This window comes from Dichomitus squalens, assembly GCF_000275845.1.
Source record: "Dichomitus squalens LYAD-421 SS1 unplaced genomic scaffold DICSQscaffold_6, whole genome shotgun sequence".
NCBI lineage: Eukaryota > Fungi > Basidiomycota > Agaricomycetes > Polyporales > Polyporaceae > Dichomitus > Dichomitus squalens.
In genome coordinates, this window is record NW_006766888.1 from 391,091 (window position 1) to 402,692 (window position 11,602).

Sequence of the window (11,602 nt, forward strand, 5' to 3'; positions counted from 1 at the left end):
CGCCTCGCACGTGGGATGCCCCGGTGCACGTGAGAGAGCTTATAACTAGCGCCCATGGGAGGGACCGAAATCTTGTGGATTGGTGTGCTGCTTCACTCAACGTCCTCAGGCACCTTCCCTCAAGACTATCCACGAGCTAGATATCATGGTCAGTGTCCATACATGCCTTCTGGAGGATGTGGAGGAAGCTTGGGGAGGAGTAACGGCCGGACTCAGGATGGATGGGCTGACGACAGTGTGGATGTAGGCACCCAAGAAGGTCAAGGTCCAACAGGACGCACCTGTCGCCCTCGGGCCCCAGGTTGCTGAGGGCGAGCTCGTCTTCGGTGTTGCCCACATCTACGCTTCCTTCAACGACACCTTCGTCCACGTAACCGATCTCTCCGGCAAGGAGACGATCTCCCGCGTTACTGGTGAGTTTCCTTATACCCCGTTCCCCGAAGTGATTCTGAGATCATATCCCTTTGCAGGTGGCATGAAGGTCAAGGCCGACCGTGACGAGTCCTCTCCATACGCGGCCATGCTTGCTGCCCAGGACGTCGCTGCGCGCTGCCGTGAGGTCGGTATCACCGCCCTCCATGTCAAGCTCCGGGCGACTGGCGGTACCGGCACCAAGACCCCTGGCCCCGGTGCCCAGTCCGCTCTCCGTGCGCTCGCCCGTTCCGGCATGCGTATTGGCCGTATTGAGGACGTGACCCCCGTCCCCACCGACTCCACCCGCCGCAAGGTACTTTCATTGCCTAACTTGTTGCCATGTTTCAAGTTGTTCACATGCCCGTACTCTAGGGTGGTCGCCGTGGTCGTCGTCTGTGATCGCTTCATCACAACGCGCACAAAACATCATCTCCCGGATTGCTGCTACTATGTATACCTGTACATGCTAGTCGCCGGTGTGGAATGATCAGAGGTCGCTGCTCGACGCGCAACAGGTTCTTTGGCTTGTGCAAAGACCTGCCCCGTGGTCGATGCCCATGTTTCTCAGATACTATGTGTGCCTAGAGAGTGTGCGATTATGCCGTGTATTGAATATGTTCCACCTCTGCTTCTTAGGCTGAGGAGGGATAGTGTTGGGGTTGTGACTGCGTGAGTATCTGGGATGTGGCGGAGGGCGCATCGGTGACGGATCCACAAGTGTGCTAGATCAACATGTCGGTTGCGCCCACAACGTTGCCGAGGCTTGCCTCATACCGTCAAATTACCCACAACTTCAGTCTTCCTGCAAGCCAGTGGCCTCATCATGGAGCTGAAGCTCGTGTACCGGGGACTCCGTCAAATATCGGACTGGGCTCTGCGTTACTATTCCGAGGTCTATGTTGACGGCCAAGAGAATGTGCCGACCGACGGGCCTCTCATTCTGTGCGTCTATCCCCCCTGCGGTGCATTCCGTCACCCTTGCCGACTCGTGCTGCCACTATACATACCTACAGTAACACGGGATGCAATGGACTAACACACCTCCTCTCGTACCAGAACGTCATGCCACCATAATGAGATCCTGGATATCGCCACACTCTGTGAGTAACAGCACCAACGCCTCCATCCTCCCTACCCTCTCCTACCCGCTGACATGTGGCTCATCCCGACGTACGTCTCACAGCGGTGACGATACCCCACGGGCGGCCCGTGAGTTTCTGGGCGAAGTCGACGATGTTCAAGAACCCGCTCGTGCGCGCCGTCCTCCTGTCTTCGGGCAGCATCCCCGTGGCGCGTAACCCCAACGCCGCCGCCCTTCCCTCCGAGCACCCGAATGGCAACGGCAACGGCAACGGAGCAGGCAACGAAAAGACGAGCGCGAACGCTGCGCTGTTCAAGGAGACATTCAGGGCGCTCGCGCGGGGCGAGGCCATCGGGGTCTTCCCGGAGGGCACGAGCTACACGGAGCCGAGCATTGTGCAGGTGAAGGACGGGGCGAGCCGCGCGGCGCTCGAGTACGTGAAGTGGGCGAAGGAGACGAAGGGCGGGCAGGGGAAGAGGTTGAAGATCGTGCCCGTGGGGATCGTCTGGACGGACAAGACGCAGTTCCAGAGCAGGGTGAGTGCTCGGCCAGATGAGTGGAGGGGTCTGTTGCACGCGTTCGTGTCTGACGTTCAGGGTGCCTGCGTGCCATTAGGTTTGCGTGAGGTCAGTCCGTTACTCTATGTCCGCTGATTGCGCGCGGAGCGCTGACGGACGCGCTTGTAGGTGGGGAGAAGCCATTGATGTCGAGGCGTTTGCGGCGGAGCACGCATCCAAGGGGGACGCTGGCAATGACGAGCCCGACTCGCGGGATGCCGTCAAGGCGTTGACCGCTGAGATAGAGAAACGCTTGCTGGGCCTGACGATCAATGCTCCAGACTGGTGAGCAGGCCGCTGTAGATGGGTATATGCGCTCCATCTCACTCCACTCTGTCTCAGGGATACCCTGTATGCGACTATCACGGCGAGAGACATCTTATGGGCCGACGATGAGCTTCCGTCTTCTCATTTCGTTTGGATCTCCCAAAAGTAGGTCTGCTAGCAATAAGCGTAGCGTCCTGCCCACGCTGACTATCTCTCGCCACGCCAGCCTCATCGACCAGTTCTCCGACCCCCACGCCGCGTCCTCGTCAGTGAAGGCGAAACAGGCTCTCCTTAGATATCACTCCCTCCTGTACCACTCCAACGTCTCTCATGACGCTCTCAACGCTCTCCTCCCCGACATCAATACGCGCCCCGGCCGCCTCCACGCCCTCGCTATCGTCCTCCGACAGCTGCTCGTCAGCGTCCTCCACCCGCGCTTCGCCCTCTCCCTTCCCGTGCTCGTCCTCCACATCCCGGCGTATGCCACGGGGCTGCTCGCCGGGCGCATCCTCGGCAAGGCGGACGAAGAGGAGACCAAGGCGCAATTCAAGGCCGTCTTCGGCGGTCTCGCCGCCGCCGGGGCGTACGCTGCGGTGACCCGGGCAATAGCACATGGGCTAGTTGCAGACTCTGTTGGCCCTCTTGCGAGGTTCGGCGACAAGGTGCCGAGGATCCTTCTTCCCGCTCTACGGTCGCTGTGGACGGCGGGGCGCTGGTTCTTCACTGGGGAGGAAGGGCTGTTTGGGAAGGCCAAGGCCGCGCTTGGCGTCTTCGGCATCTTCTACGTGACGAGTTTCGCCCTCTCTCGTTGGCACAACTACTGGGTCGGCTGTAAGTGTTGTTTCGGTCATCGTGGCATCACTATCTGTACTGACAGATTTTCCGCATAGCGAACTACAAACAGTAAGACTCGCGATTCCAATCTGTCTGCCACTCGAACACTGATCATCATCTCCGCACAGATTCAAGCGGCTGCTCACGTCGTTCAAGCTGTTCCTTGGAGTCCTGTCGCCCAAGTCGAGTGCTCTGACGGGCGCCAAGCTAGAGCCGTATACCAAGCCGTACATCCCCCCACCAAACCCCTACATCAAGCAACGTGCAGGCACGGCTGAGCCCTTGCCTCGACCCCACCCGCCATCCACCGCTTCACGGAGGCTCATCCGCCCCCTGCTCGACGCGCGTGCAGATGCCACGCGTGCGATGTGGACGTTCATGATCGACTCCAAGTACCTGCACGGGCTTGTGTCCGCGAAGGTGCGAGGCGAGGCGTGGATGCAGGTTGGGCCTGCAAAGAGGCACGAGTTCCAGCCGTAGGATTCAGTAAGCGTCGTTGCTATGATTGATTCGTAATACAGCATCCAGTGATTGTACGTGAGCGTATGCGTGTGCGTGAATTCGTAAGTTATCCGTTGACACGGACGGAGTAATGGTTATAAACGTAAGCGTGGTATTGGTACCGTGACGTCCTCCAGAGAGAAAGAGACCTAGCAGGGCTGAGGGATAACGTATGGCAAGGGCGAGATAGTAAGTGCAAATAAGTCAATGAGGACAGGGCGATATGACGTGCCAGATATAGCGTACTCTTGGGGAGGGTAATCGAGGATCCAGGAGAACCGTGAGCGAACCCGAATGATTACAGGAATACACGAAAGAGTTACAGGGATGGGTATTACGATGTAGCAACATGGGCAGCGTCGACTACAACAACAACACGGGAAGTCTAGTACGTAGAGTGCGGGATACCAACAATTTCAGCACGAGAGCTGTGAGAGACGTTGTAGGATAGCAAGGGGAGCAACCAGAGAGACGACGATAGAATATGAGTAAAGCGACACGAGCGAGACCAAACGAGATTATGCACAACATGAAGAGTACGAGGAGAGAACCAAAGGGGAAACATAAAGGAGTATCTGGGTTACATCGAACGCATATAATGTTACACACCGGGTTTTCAATGCGAATGAGACAGAGTGTCACAAGGACGTCTAGTGGCCGCCCCTGGCATTCCAGGTGCCGCCAATGAGCTGGCTTGCACGGCGGCCATTGACAGGACGTGGGGCGTGAATACCCGCAGCCTGTTCTCCGCTCCCGGTGACAGCAGAGGATGTGCTTGGGGCTTCAAAAGTGAGGCCAAGGCCATCGCCGTTCGACTGGAGAGAACGAGGGATGGACTCCTGGCTGGGAGGGGGGCGAGACTCAGAAACGTAAGGACCGCGAGAAGATCCGTATGACTGCATGTCCGAAGGCATGGGCGTCCACGTCGCGACGTGCTCAGGTGCCCCATTCAGCAGAGACGCGTTAGACGCACGGCGAGCCTTGCGGTTGTCAGATGACGAACGATGCGAGGCCGAGGTGTGCGCGCTGTAGGAGCTGTGGTGACTATGCGAACTTTGGTGGCTGTAGGTGCTCTCGGCATGCGAGCGAGTGGAGGCGCCACTGCGAGGGCGGGAGTCGGCCGGAGGGGATTGATCATCTGGCGAGGGACCGCTGGAAGCATTGTTGCTCGAGGGTTGCGACGGCCTCGAGCTGTAGAGCGCGAGACCGGTGCGCGAGCCGACCATGACCCCAGACTCATCTCGAGACAACGAAGAGTGTCCGGAGGGCTGACGCGAGTGATGGCGAGACGACTCCCGCGATTGCGACTCGGCCAGCTGCTGCAACGACCTGTTGACCTCCTCGAGATCCTGGAGGCTGCCGACCACACGGGAGCTACCGGAGCTTGGGTTCAAGAGAAGCCCCGCCGGGGCGCTCGCACCCGCATGGTGATCACGCGAGGCGATGGACCTGCCAGAAACTGAGCGATCGTCATCGAGAATTGAGGATCCCTGCCTTGGGGTAATGGTGTCAGTAAGGACGATGGGCCCCCCATTCAGCTCCCCGATCGGTAACTGCTCCAGGGACTCGGCACGAGTGTACGGGTTGGGATCTCTGAAGTTGTTCAGCTGGAGGTCACCAAGGCTATTGTTCCGGGACTCCATGGTGCCCCAGGAGGATGCAGCTGATGGAGTGGCCGGTGGCTCTCCGGATGTCTGGGGAGCCGGAGGCATAGGCAGGGACGTCAGATTGAGACCAAGAGATTCGGCATTGCTCGCAGCCCTGCGTCGTCCAGAAGAAGTGCGCAATGTGCTTGAGGGAGCAGTAAGGATAGGCATCCCGCTAAGGGACGTGCTCGAACTATTAGCCGAAGCAGGAGCCGCACGGTCAGACGACGACGGCGGGTTGCGGAAGAGGGTCGACGCTGCGGTGGACGATTCCAGCAAGGCGTTGTACTGGCCTTGCTGGACTGCGCTCCTACTAGAGCTCGCCATGGGAGCCTCCGGCATGCCTGATAGCTGTAACGGGTTGTGAGCGGAGGTGCCTCCATCCCGCCTCCAATCGTCGTCGACTTCCGACAGCTCTTTTGCTATCACATAGGGATACCGACTCTCGGTACCCCGAGCGCGGACAGGGAGCTTCGCAGCCTCTTCTTCCCGGATCCAGCCGATACCGCCCATGTGAGGGAGGTAAGCCTTGACGTAGCCCTCCTTGTTAGCAGGGCCCTGACGCAGCGCATGCCGGTCCCGTCCGTCAATGGGTGGATCAGGGGCGGTGATACGAACACGGGCTGACCCTGTCTCAGCAGCAGGGCGGGCCGCCAGAGTGGGCTGCATCATGGGAGGTGGGGGAATTACCGGAGGAGGTTGAACGGGAGGTTGAACGGCGGAGGAAGAGGGCGCGACACTGGGTACAACAGTAGAGGATACAGGGTTGCTGTTCGTGTATCCCATCGAATGCTCCCTCAGCTGGGGTAAGGCCTGTTTCTCGCTAGTTGTTAGCTCGCGAGGAGGATCAATGCCGTTGATCCAAATCAACGTGTCTGTGACACGAGGAGCACTCGGCGCCCCCGCAGGGTAATAGACCGGTTGTGGAATGGGGCGTTGGCTTGTGGGTACAGCCGAAATGAGCGGCCGGGGAGTCACGTCGATGTCTGAGCCCTCCAGCCGGGGCGGGATGACACGTTGAGAGTACGGCGCCCCTGGAACAATGAGGTGAGGACGGCGGGTCTTCTCTTGGCGAAGCTCCTCACCGTCGGCGGTACCCGTGTACCGCGACTTTTGCTCTCTATCGTTCGACGGACCTGGATCAGCAAAATGAACCGAGGGCGCGCGGTGGCGTGAGCCCGTCGAACCGTTTGAGCCATTGGAACTAATGCGTGACTGGGAGGATGGGGCAACGGTGGTGGGAAGACCGAGGCCTAATGGGGCGGTGCTCCGCTGGGTAGAATGCGCGGCTGGCGCAGGAGCCTCGCGCGAGAAAGACGTGACGAGAGGGATATGCTCTGGTGGGCGCGGCAACGGGTTCGAAGAGGTCGTGTAACGGCTCATCTCGCCTTGCATCCTGGCATTCTCTTGTCGGAGCGCAGCCAACTCGGCCTCTGACTGGGCGATGCGGCTGAAATGAAGGCACCGTCGATGAGATCTTCTCATGCATAGTGGGAGGTTTAGTAAGAGGCCGCTCACGCTTCGTAAGTTGCTCGCATCGTGTCTTGTTGCTTTAGCAACTGGTCCTCGACAGTCCTCGCGATCTCCAAGTCTCGCTGCTTCAGATCTGCGTGCCTCTCGTGAGTTACACGCAGACGTTCGAACATCTCTCTATCGGCAGCTTTTTCGATGCGAAGCGACTTGATTTCATGTAAGGCGAACATAGCGTGCCGCAACGCAACGTGCTGAAAAAAAGACGATGCCACGTTAGGTCGATCTTCCTCACGTCGCGTGTGGCGACGGGAAAAATTAGAGCGGGATGACTCACTGCAGGACCCGGGTGGTTATTCAACCACTCCGTCGCCTCCTCCACTATCGCGTCGATGTCGACCGGGTCAGCATCCTGGTCAAAGAGCATGCCAACCCGTCGCAACAGCTCGTTCTCCTCCGCCATGGGACCAGTGGGGACGGAGCCTTCGCCAGGGGCCTTGTCGACGTGCAGTTTCTTGATGCGCTCCGGGTTAAACGCCTTGCGGCACATAGGACAGTTGCTGGGGTTCACCGTGCGCAGGCAGCTGTGTCCAAAAATCACATTTTATAAGCACCCGCCCAATCACTCCGCGCTCCACCCAACCACATATTGGGAGTAACTAGAGTAGGAAAGCTGGATACGCACTCATAGCAGAAAATATGGCCGCACTGAATTGCGTGAGGGGACTTGGCGGGGGTGGACCAGGTGTACGCGTCCAGGCAGACGTCGCACTGGGAGGAAGGGTGGACGACGAGCATCGCTGCTCTCTAGCCTCGTACGGCCCTGTCTGCTGCTGTTTAGGTGGTTATATGCGTCAAATATAAGGCTTTTTGTGTACAGAAGGACAGACAGGGACGGAGGGCGGCTGAGAGGGCGTAGTGGGAGGTGGGGAAGTATCTGGACCTTGCGCTGCGTCTCTCAGGCTCGCCAGTCGAGCCATCACAACAACACAACAACTACCACCCATATTGGGCAAGTGCAGCGCCCCGCCCGCGCTCCGCCCGCGCTCCGCCCGCTGTGTTCTGTTGTCCGCACCCAAGTCCGCACAGGAAATTGAAGCACGCTTGGGAATCACGAGGCATCCGAGCCATCTGGACAAGAAGATCACAGAGAGCTGAAAGATATCAGCTGTGACAGCAAGTAGGACAGCCTCCTCTCGCGGCAGTCATGGATAGCTGGATAGATGTTTATGGTAGCCGGATAGAGGTTTCCCGAGGCGTAATGGCGCTTCTACTTCGCATGACGACGGGAACTGAGCTAACAGAAGTGATCGACCCGTAGATCGATACTAGGTGGATAAAATACACGTGGAGCGATCAAACTACGGTGAGAGAGCATACTAACATACAGCTTGTGGGCAAAGGTCAGGAAGGACATCGAGATAGGTGCACCGAGTACGGTAGTCAATCGTAAGTGTCTAGGTCTATGTCTGGATCTCCAGAGCAGAGGTCACTTGGCCCCGCACTGGTTGAGACCTGCACCGCAGAACTGGGCCGCGAACACCCACAGAAGCACCTATGTGGTTCGGAAGCATGATAAGCCACGAGTCCCAGTCGACAGTGCATTGATTAGGAGACGTACCAAACCGACCACAACACTCAGCGCCAAGATGCGTGTGTTCTTCCACCACATGCTGCGGCGCACCTGCCTGGCGCCTCGTCTGAACGCAGTCGCCTGGCTTGCCATCGTGTCTGTCTTGTCGACAAGCAGCTCAATGCGCTCCCCCCGAGACAGGATCTGCTCGACATTCTGGACCATGATGTCCTTGACCTGGGCGAGCTCAGTTTGCGCACGGGTGAGCTCGTCAGTCGGTGGGTTGGTGTTGTATTGCGTCATGAGCTGGGCGATTACAGGGCCGAAGGAGCCTTGTAGCGAATATGCTGGTGGATCTGACGTGGATGAGGACGACGCTGCTGGGTACGCAATGAATTTCTGCTGCAACTCGGCTAGGAACGTGAATGGCATTCGTCTGTAAGTCATGATCAGTGGGCAAGGTTCATTGCAAAGGATCAATCAGCTTACCGTCCAGCAGCGTCGTCCGCCATTACGAGGTAAGTAAATCCGCCCTCCGAGATATAGTGGAACAAGTATTGCTCCCAGACATAAGTGAGTTTGCTGTTATTCGGTGGGATCTTAGACAAGATGGTCTGCGTCGCTGAAGCAAAAAGTCAGTACGCCTCGCAAGAGTATGGTGATGGAGCAGATATAGAAAATGAGACCATTGTCACTGGCAGTCGAGAATCGCTGCCGTGAGCCACCACCGACTGCGCGAATCAAGATGCGGTTATGTAGTCGTGACTAGTGTAGACGGATACCCTCGGAATCCAACACTGGTGAGCAACCTTCTTTCGCCTTTCGAGCAGAGAGATCAGATGTCGTTGCAATGTTGCAGAGTACTCTCGGTATTGATACCGGCAGGGATTGACTTCAGTACTGCAATCAAATGCCATACAGAGAGCAAATGTTAACTTGTGAGGTTTCAAAGCGTCGGTTGGGGCCAATGTGTAAAAGAGCCGGTGCATAGGTTATAGAAAGCGAAGGAATCCCAGACGGGTGCCTAAACGTCCGAGGCTCATAACATTTGCATAGGGCGACGGAGGCAGAACTTGCGGGGAGCAGCAGACGTAGCAGTCGCTCGGGTGACTTTGGCTTCTGATTTTGCTCTGGAACATGATGGACACGATGAGGAGTCCTACTCACCTTGAGAGAAATCCCTCTGTCCGCCCTGGTGCTCAGCCAAAATGGTGGATCCTTCAGCTACAAGTGCGTGGATCTGTACGACATTTGAGGATGAGTGGCCTATATGTACAAATATAAGCGTGAGCTACTTGCCAGAGACATGATCAAACGAAGTTGGCCCACGACGTGAAATGGTGAGGAAGAGATGGAGAACTGCGCGAACTTGGTCTACAACTCGCTCGAACTTGTGGCCGCTCCGCCCGCCGGCACCGTTACCAGCTTGCGTCACCGTCACACTTGCCCTCGGCCGTGACATTGAGTGACAGGGGAGTGTGTCACAATGCTTCTGTGGGTTCCACGTGGTCATGCGTTTGGACTCACGGGTCTCTGAGCTGGAGTTTGCCAGCACACGTTCACCTCCACACTCACCTCCACCATGGTATGTCGCTTGCTTTGGTTGTTTGGTGTTGCTAGCTTGCGCACATTTTGCTCATATGATGTTTACGTGCAGTCCGACTCCGATTCCTCTCGTCCCAAGACCCCAGTCGCGAAGCCCCCCGGTGCCCAAATTAGGTGGGCGATACAGTCTTCGTCTCCCGTGTCGCTCTACTAACGAGATATATCTTACATCCTTTTCTTTAGGCGGAGAGCGGCTGGTTCGCAGGTATCGAAGCCCAACTCGACACGCGCCGCGGGTGCCGGCGGCTCGTCCAACACCATGCTCAAGCTATACACGGACGACTCACCAGGACTCCGAGTGTAAGTCCTATTCGCAGCCTTTTTTTCCATTCCTTCGCAAACCAACATTTCGCAACCCATTTGTATCGCACTGTATGATACTTATTGACCGGCTTTGTATCTCCCAGTGACCCCTTCATCGTCCTTGTCCTTTCCCTCTCGTTCATTGCCTCCATCTTCTTCCTTCACATCTCCGCCAAAATCATCCGTGCATTCACCAAGTAATAGGATCCTCTCGCGGCTTCTTTTGAGTACTTGGCACACCTTGGGTTTGGTCGGGTTGGTTTCGCGAGTGTCCATGGACAGGAGGATCGACTTCGCCCCGCATGTTATTATCCCTCTCCTCCATATGTTGTTGGGGACCCCTGGTACGACTTGTCCGTTGTACCAAAACCGCTGCTCGCAGGAGCTTGCATACTATTATCTTATTCGCGCGCACGCATTATTTTTGACGTCCGGTGACTCCGTCTGCTGCTCGGTGGGGGGTACGTGTCTGCTACGTGGAATATGCCGGTATGTGCCCCTAGAAGGTTTGTCCCGCTGAATCTTCGGAGTCGCTGCTGCTGGGCTATGTCTAGACGATGCGCGAGGCTGCGGTTCACTTCTGTCCTATGATCTCCTGTGAGGCTACGCGCGGGCTATACGTTGCTCACTTCGGACATCTGCTCTTCGCCATCGTTCTGCCTCTAGGCCAAATACGCTCCGTTCTCCGTTCTGCAGCACGTTGTGGGGTCTTCAATGCTGCGAGTCCTATCCTTGCGTTCCGTTATCCGGCTTCGCGGTAAATGGCGACCCTGTTCCAAACAAACTAGAAGGTGCGACTCATGAAATCCTCATGCTTGCCCGACAGCTTTCCAGCGCTATCTCTCCGACCTGCCTACTTCCTTGCTCATTCGCCCATTCTTCCTCCTCCTCCCTCCCTCAGCTCGTCATCTTGAGTTCGCTGATATCACCTCAGGCATGAGAGTCCGGTGATCTGGTCATGTACCCAGCAAGTCTAACAGCGCTCACCACGCATTCGTTTAATTCGGGTTACATATACCCCACGGACGCTCTGGAAACCGCGGTCTCCGCAGAGAAGCGTTTTCCTGGACACACTGCTGGTGGTCCTTCCTCAAATTTTGACACTGCAAGCGCTCTATAGGCCTCTGGCATGGGTTCTCCCGAGTACGCCATGCCGTGAATCCTTGCATATCTGCTACCCGTGCTCTATAGAGTACGCGAGAGCATCGGACGACCACCGCGTTCTCATCCCGGTGAGGGAATGAAACAGGCTATGCCGGGATAGAGAAGAGCCTCGCGGCAGGCGCTGCAGCCTCGAGGAGCGGGGGAAGTGCCAGGAAAAAGGCTTTCCTGGGTTCCTGAATTCATATGA

General features: G+C 57.2%; 5 protein-coding genes across 5 annotated transcripts; 3 read left to right on the top strand and 2 right to left on the bottom strand.

Moving 5' to 3' along the window:
• The first annotated feature begins 90 nt into the window (after positions 1–90).
• Positions 91–1,061, top strand: DICSQDRAFT_101576 (40S ribosomal protein S14). The gene is made up of 4 exons (XM_007363321.1): positions 91–148; positions 248–413; positions 471–727; positions 787–1,061. Exons 1-4 carry the CDS (start codon positions 146–148, stop codon positions 811–813), a joined length of 453 nt encoding a protein of 150 aa, XP_007363383.1. The 5' UTR covers positions 91–145; the 3' UTR covers positions 814–1,061.
• A 176-nt stretch (positions 1,062–1,237) lies between these two features.
• On the top strand, positions 1,238–5,996 carry DICSQDRAFT_81941 (acyltransferase; the record flags this gene model as incomplete). The annotated part of the gene is made up of 9 exons (XM_007363322.1): positions 1,238–1,356; positions 1,471–1,514; positions 1,598–2,031; positions 2,111–2,121; positions 2,182–2,337; positions 2,395–2,484; positions 2,546–3,150; positions 3,210–3,222; positions 3,282–5,996. The coding sequence occupies 9 exons, from the start codon at positions 1,238–1,240 to the stop codon at positions 3,631–3,633; spliced, it is 1,824 nt and encodes a 607-aa protein (XP_007363384.1). The 3' UTR covers positions 3,634–5,996.
• A 928-nt stretch (positions 5,997–6,924) lies between these two features.
• DICSQDRAFT_55259 (uncharacterized protein) lies at positions 6,925–7,568 on the bottom strand (the record flags this gene model as incomplete). The annotated part of the gene is made up of 2 exons (XM_007363323.1): positions 6,925–7,354; positions 7,456–7,568. 2 exons carry the CDS (start codon positions 7,566–7,568, stop codon positions 6,925–6,927), a joined length of 543 nt encoding a protein of 180 aa, XP_007363385.1.
• Positions 7,569–8,007: 439 nt separating this feature from the next.
• Positions 8,008–9,708, bottom strand: DICSQDRAFT_101584 (vesicle-associated membrane protein). The gene is made up of 5 exons (XM_007363324.1): positions 9,643–9,708; positions 9,511–9,583; positions 8,833–8,965; positions 8,392–8,779; positions 8,008–8,325 (listed from the first exon to the last, which is right to left on the bottom strand). Exons 1-5 carry the CDS (start codon positions 9,649–9,651, stop codon positions 8,260–8,262), a joined length of 669 nt encoding a protein of 222 aa, XP_007363386.1. The 5' UTR covers positions 9,652–9,708; the 3' UTR covers positions 8,008–8,259.
• Positions 9,709–9,921: 213 nt separating this feature from the next.
• Positions 9,922–10,677, top strand: DICSQDRAFT_101588 (Pre protein translocase Sec Sec61-beta subunit). The gene is made up of 4 exons (XM_007363325.1): positions 9,922–9,928; positions 10,001–10,062; positions 10,132–10,248; positions 10,356–10,677. The coding sequence occupies exons 1-4, from the start codon at positions 9,926–9,928 to the stop codon at positions 10,450–10,452; spliced, it is 279 nt and encodes a 92-aa protein (XP_007363387.1). The 5' UTR covers positions 9,922–9,925; the 3' UTR covers positions 10,453–10,677.
• The last annotated feature ends 925 nt before the right edge of the window (positions 10,678–11,602 follow it).